General features: G+C 37.2%; 1 protein-coding gene across 1 annotated transcript in view; it reads left to right on the forward strand.

Annotated features, from left to right (window-relative positions):
- LOC136844868 (uncharacterized) overlaps positions 1–7,029 on the forward strand; it is a 64,241-nt gene extending 57,212 nt beyond the window's left edge. Inside the window, exons 3-8 of the mRNA XM_067114132.1 lie at positions 1,510–1,597; positions 2,809–2,999; positions 3,666–3,787; positions 4,476–4,593; positions 5,029–5,297; positions 5,947–7,029. Coding sequence (XP_066970233.1) covers positions 1,547–1,597; positions 2,809–2,999; positions 3,666–3,787; positions 4,476–4,593; positions 5,029–5,297; positions 5,947–6,170 — 975 coding nt within the window. The 5' untranslated portion in view covers positions 1,510–1,546 and the 3' untranslated portion in view covers positions 6,171–7,029. The remainder of the gene's footprint in view (positions 1–1,509; positions 1,598–2,808; positions 3,000–3,665; positions 3,788–4,475; positions 4,594–5,028; positions 5,298–5,946) is intronic.
- The last annotated feature ends 285 nt before the right edge of the window (positions 7,030–7,314 follow it).

A 7,314-nucleotide genomic window follows, 5' to 3' on the forward strand; every position in this document is an offset into this window, starting at 1 on the left:
ATTGTCATAAATAAGGACACTATAAATTTTTTTGGGGCTTCGATATTTTTCTCAAATTGTCATAAGGACACTATAAAATTTTTTAGGCTTCGATGTTTTTTAGAATTGTCGTAAATAACGACACTATACAAATTTTTCTCGGTTTCGATATTTTTCTCAAATTGTCATAAATAAAGTCCCTAAAGTTTTTTTCAGTTTCAATATTCTTCTCAAATTGTCATAAAGACACTAAAAAAATTTGTTTGTTTCAGTATTTTTCTCAAATTGTCATAAATAAAGACACTAATTCTTTTTTTATATTAGTTACTGGCAATATAGGTAGGAAACTGAATGATCAGTGATCTGTAACTCATAAATTATTTAAATAATTTTTCGGTGTTACCGAGATTTCATATTTTCTTGTTTTCGTTACCTAATGACAAAAAAAAAAGAAAAAAAAGGCGGGATGATACAACAACACTGGCCAAAGTTGAATTGATTATAAAACAACTTTCGCTTTCATCATCAATAATAGTTGTTTCCACTAAAGATTAAAGGTTATACGAGGTACCTTTGAAACTCACAAACACACACACACACACACACACACACACACACACACATATACATATATATATATATATATATATATATATATATATATATATATACCTATACTCTCTGTACATATACTTTGTATATACCTGTCACATCATTTTCATACAAAAAATGATTGTTGATGGTTAAAGAACTTGCCTTTGTAACTGAATTCTTGTCTTTATTATTATTATTGTACGACTCGAATAATGCACATGAATTATATATATATATATATATATATATATATACATATATATATATATATATGTGTGTGTGTGTGTGTGTGTGTGTGTGTGTGTGTGTTTTAGCCTGAGAGTATGAGTAATTGGAATTCTTCTTATGAGAAACCTGAACTAAAGTTTCTCAGAAGGCTATGTGTTTCGTCACTAGGTCTGTCTCGTGCACAGGTGAAAGCGTTAATAACCTCCTATCATGGATATGTGATCGTTACCTGCGCTATTGTACACCTGTTCCGTAATGATTAGTCTTCTCTGGTAACTACCAAAGAAAAAAGGTATAGTTATCGGGAAAGCAGAATTTGGAGAGAGAGAGAGAGAGAGAGAGAGAGAGAGAGAGAGAGAGAGAGAGAGAGAGAGAGAGAGAGTTACGATAATAGCTGAACTATGCTTTATATTTTCAGACGGAATAATGATTTTACCACAGAGATCTTTTTTGTTTCAATTATCAATCTAATACTTTAACTGGCGTGACAGCAACGGTGGTCAGCTTACGCCGTTGGTTTTTTTTTTATAAGGCAGCTATTTATTCGAATATTATTTGAATAAATTCTTTGGAATCACTTAATAACAGAATCAAAATAATATGGTCATTGATACCATGGATTCTATTTCTTTTAATCGTACCTTTATTTTCACAATATTCTTTAGGTATATGAAGAAAATTTCTATATCATATTTATTTATCCATCAGTTTTCCCGTCGGAGGATTCCGCCTAAGGAGGAACGAGATGCCACCAACCCCACTTATTTTCCTCCTTCTGGGGACGGCAGTCGCCCAGGTAAGTTCCAGTCCTGGTCAAGTTTATGCCAAGAAGTCTCTCCTTCAGGTAGATTTTTGAACCGGTCAAGTTCTCACTGAGGTCAGTTCTCATCTAGAACTTCCTCAGGCAAGTTCTCTTAAGCAAATTAAGTTCCCAAAAAACATGATTTTCCTTATAATTCTCGACAAAAATGACCTCTTCACATAATTCTTTTTTTCACAAACATGCACTTGCGCAGTTAACTTTTTTGCCAGACCAAAATTTTCATCAGGTAAGTTCTCTCCAAACAAACACACACCGAGATAAGTTTCACTCAAACATCCCTTTTGCGCAGGTGGAGCCAAATGAGTACTTATACAGGTAAGCTCTTGCTAATTATGTACTCCTGTAGGTAAGCCCTTGCTAATTATGCACTTCTGCAGGTAAGTTCTAATCCATCAGGCTCTCGTCCTTACGATCTCTCGCCGAGGCATCCATGTAAACATCGATTTGTTATAGATTTGGCAGAGTTTATCCTGGAAAGAGATAGTGACGTGTACGTCAGTTATGGCTCTTTTAGTGTGGACATGTCATTGTTCCTTTTTTTTTTTTTTATATTCGTTCTTATTCTTTCTAATGATATTCTCACAGCTTCCTCTATCACATGAGTAATTTTTTATAAATGTTTTGCTTTATTACTACCTATTTTTTCTATAAGGACATTGAGTTCTTTCAGTATTGCTTATTTATTACAGAACTTAACTTATATTTACCTTGCGTCATAATACTTCACATGAGTTATCAGTCGCTGATTGAAGACGCTGAGAAATAATCACTGTCTTTGATATGACGTTCAGACGATCTTTCTAAAATCAAATGATATTTTACTGTTATTTTTATCTTGGGAACTGAAACTGATGTCAATCTTGGATGCGAACCACTCGTATATTTCATAATCCTTTCGTCTTTGATAGATAAAGTAATTTACAGGCCACAATTTTATCATGCTTTTACAGGCCACAATTTTATCATGCTCTGTACTGTGAGATTCAGGGACATCCGTATTTTTAAATTTTAGTTTGATTTGGCCTCTGAGATCACAACTTCTATTCAAACCGTGACTAGTTTGAAAAGATGGAGAGAATAAATCTCTTGGTTTGAGATACTCACATCCATTACAAATTCATTAAATGTCTTTGATTCTGTCGTTTCAAATGGTTTCCTGCAAAGCTCTACTTTCCTCTTCACAGCTGGAGAAGGACCCAGACCAGATCAAGCCCCAGAACACGGGTGAGCTAACTGGAAAAGTCCAGGCCAGGGGATCAGACACAGCCGTGACCTCAGATGTTACCGCCAACTTGAGCTTGTGCCCTGCCATTGCCAATTCGACTCCTGGCATCGATTTGACCATACCATTTCTCTGCTGTAATTTCAACACCAGGTAAGCGTGAAGTTGACTCTGTTGTTCCTTTTCCTGGATCTTTCAATCACTTTGGCTCCTCCAGTTATTAACAAGTCCCATGGTCGTCATCCCTGCGCATTCTATACCATTTCTTTTTTTATTTCCATAACCCTTCTTACAAATATTTCACTATTTTTAGAATTATTTCTCGTTCTTGATTCGTCTGACCACCACATCCATTTTGGAAACATGACTCTTCTTTGCCTGCTCTATTTACAAAAGACCTGTTAGGCTCATTTAGCATTTACCTGCTGCTGGGCTGAGTAGTGGAGGAAAGGGGGCGGCGTATGTATAGGACCCCCTCAATTTTCAAAAGGGGTTTGTTTCCTCCTCATTTGTAATTACGATATTATTATGCTGACGTCATAGCTTTGGACACTAAAGGACACCTGCTGATATATATAAATAATAATTTTATTCCCTGCCCCAGCTTTTATAAACCACATTTTCCCAATAACTAGAAGGGGCAAGTGGCCCTTTCCTGCCAGAAAGTTACAAGAGACTAGATGTTAAGAAGGGTGTTCCACTTTCGCATAACATCAGATATCGAACTCAACTTAATCAGGCACCTGGTTCTATTCTGCCTACTGTACAAAAAATGATAACACCACCTCACCAAAGGGTACTTCATCCTCACCTGAACAGAGCCTGCTATGACGACCACAACGGCAAATGCATGAGGAGATGGGAAGCTGGGTCTTGCGACTACACGGACGACAAAGCCTGTCAGCTCCAGTCCTCTCATTGGCCCTGCACCTGCTGTGCTTGTAAGTATCGGTTTCAGGTGAGAGGAAGGATGTTTCCTCACTGCAGTCAAACACGTCACAAACACACGTCGGTAACTCATTTCACAGACTTCACAAAGATGTTCGGTAGAATTCAACGACTTCTTGGTAGTCCTGACGAGTACTTTGGACGATTACCTTGTTGCTTATGTTATTTCCTCCCGGGCATGATTCTTCAACCTGAAACAATAATCATTGACAGTTTAAGTGTATCACCTTTGGGAATTGACCATAAACCTCAAATCTGACATTAACAGCTATGCCGTCTACATTCATTCAGCTGTGTGGCGTTGTGACAATTCTTAAGAAAAATCCTACCGCACTTGAAAAGCATTTTATTCACCTCGTGAGCCTAAGCTTCTGAAATGCCATTGACAGTACCTTCTTAGTTCTTCATATGACATTTGCAACGACTGAACTTTGGAGTTGCTACTATTAAAAAGAAAAATCTTACTGTACTTAAAAAGCATTTTAGTCACCTCGTGAACCTAAACCCCTGGAATGTTACTGACAATACCTTTTTGTTTTTTATAAGACGTTTGCAACGACTGAACTTTGGAGTTGTTACCATTCAAAAGAAAAATCCTACTGTACTTAAAAACAGCATTTTATTCACCTCTTAAGCCTACACTTCTGAAATGTTACTGACAATAGCTTCTTGGTTCTACAGCTTGCGATGGACCGAACCAGAACAACAGCTGCCAGCAACAAGGAAATAACTGCCGGAAGTCCTGCAGAAAGGATGAGTATTTCGTCTGGTGGCACAGCTGTTCACACCAAAATTGCAGGTAGGCAGAGGCCGTTTATAAACGCGTGATGCTTTGCATGACCAGTTTGATATGAAAGACGCTAGACCGGCGATTCCCAACCAGGGTTCCGCGAGAAATCCTGAAATAAAAATATGTTGCAAATGACGGCGATCTGAATTTACACAGCCTTCTTATTTGTGTAATGGAAAATTTTACACGAGTTATATTAAGAAATTTCTTAGGTGTATATTATACATACAGTTATACTTAAGGTTTACACACACACACACGCACATATATATGTGTGTGTGTGTACTATAGATAAATGTTCCCTGGCCTATGAAACATTGCTTCGGGAGTTCCCTGAAGGTATAAACATTGGGAATCACTGCGCTTGGGCAATACAACCCAATAAAACTTTCCACCACTTTTTGGAGTAAGCTCTCGACTTCCTTCCCAATCGAACACCACCAGGTGCTGCCGAAAATACTGCCAGGAGGACTCGTGTGCCAACGGGAAGGGCCGCTGCTTGCACAAGTCCCACAAACGCCCCAGGGGATGGTATCCTTACGGATCCTGCAAGGGACTCGACTGCGTGTGCTACGTTCCCTGCTCCTACAGCCAAGAGTGCAGCAGGAACGGCGGTTTCTGCGAGTGGAAGGGCGCCAGGTGTCCTTTGGGATACAAAGAAGACAATTGCAAGTGTCATGAAGATGCCTGTAGGTGTTGTAGTGTAGTCGCAGGTGAGTGAGTCACTGTAAAAAAAAAAAAAAAGAATCTCTATGTTTAGCTTTTTTGAGGAGATTGCCATATTTTTATCCACTGATTTATCGCAACTGTTTTACTTTTTGTTTTTGTTTTGCTTATAAGACACGGTTAACATTATTGATTCAAAATAACATTAGTTACTCCAGGAATTAAGATTTCCTCGCCATTATTCCCAAAGCAAACTAGTTTTACCCCAAACCACTACATTTTCATGTTTGTGTATGTGTGTGTATATATATATATATATATATATATATATATATATATATATATATTATACATATATATATATATATATATATATTATACATAATGTGTGTGTGTATATAAATTTATATGCAAACATATATATTATAAATATACAGTAAATATGGGTGCACAACTAGATTATTATCCTTGATACCATCCAGAATCAAATACCAAAAAACTTACAGGGGATAAACGTAAAAAAATATTCCACATTACGTGACAACAATTAAGCATACGTGTTAATTTTGCGATCGATGACGTCCGCAAGTGAAAATGAATTGCCCAGGTTGGTAAACATACTTCTTTTTCCCGTCCGCCTCCTGTCAAAGATGACCGCAACGGATATAATCCCAATTCCTGTTTCCTCTTCCCAAGGACCAAACGTCCCTGGCGACGACGACGGGGTCATCAAGGTCAGAGCAAGCAACCACATGGAGGTGGAGTTTGCAGGAGGTCGTGGGTCTAGAGGAGGCGACGCCGTAGCAGAGGTCAAGCCCGTGGACGAAGCTGCAGCCCAATCCCTGCAGGAACAGAACGCCTCAAAGGCTGATGGCGCTGGGGATTCTGAATCAGGACCTGGAGAAGAAGAAGCTCTGTAGAAGAAGTTGGGTAGATAGTCATACGGATGGGGTCAGTCAGCCAAACATAGTGAAGAGCCTCTCAGGCTTCTAAATGTATTTAAGAGAAATGCCTCTCAGGCTTCTAAATGTATTTAAAAGAAATGTCTCTCAGGCTTCTATATGTATTTAAGTGAAATGCCCCTAAGGCTACTAAAACGAGTTCAGTAGAGGACTACTGTCCCATATTAAACTGTCCTCAAAATTAACAACATAATAGATAAACATACCATATGTTACAAAGAATTACCCCTTACTAATATTAAAATTAATTCAGCAGGGGTTTACTGTTCAATATTAAGTTCCCTACACATTGAACAATAGAGTAAATAAAATGATCACATGTTACAGTGAGTTACACCTTACTAATGGTAGAATTAATTCAACAAAGGATTGCTGTCCAGTATTTAGTTGTCTACACATTTAACAACAGAATAAACAAACATACCATATGTTACAATGAATTAAACCTTACTAATGATGAAATTAATTCAGCAGAGGATTGCTGTCCCATATTAAGTTGTCTACACATATAATAGCACATGTTACAGTGAATTACACCTTACTAATGCTAAAATTAATTCAGCAGAGGATTGCTGTCCACTGTTAAGATGCCGATCCATTTAACAAGAGAATAAATAAAAATGTTAGTATAATACCATTTGTTACAGTGAAACACACCTTCCTAATGATTATAGAATTATGGCAGATAAGCTACTTTCTTAACACTTCCATGAGTTAAAGATTCCTTTTTATTTCCTGCTCTTTGGCTTGTCAATTAGTATCTTTTGTCTTTGATGTAATGAGAACATTCTGAATAAATAAACAAGACTGAAACATCTCTAAGTCATTAATTTTATCAAAATATTTTATTTCCCATATATTTAAGAATTAAACAAATCATATATTTGAAGTCAGATAGAAAAAAAATCACCGATCCCAAACATCAGAAACATAGGCCACTGGTTTAATCAAAACGAGAAAGCTGGCTTAAAACGATTGGAGTGGAATGAAATATAAAATTTAGGCCAAAGACAAAGCGCTGGGACTTTTGATGTCATTCAGCGAAGGGAAACTGAGAGTAGAAAAAGTTTTTAAAGATGTAACAGGAGGAAATTCTCGCACA

The sequence above is a fragment of the Macrobrachium rosenbergii genome, chromosome 2, assembly GCF_040412425.1.
Source record: "Macrobrachium rosenbergii isolate ZJJX-2024 chromosome 2, ASM4041242v1, whole genome shotgun sequence".
NCBI lineage: Eukaryota > Metazoa > Arthropoda > Malacostraca > Decapoda > Palaemonidae > Macrobrachium > Macrobrachium rosenbergii.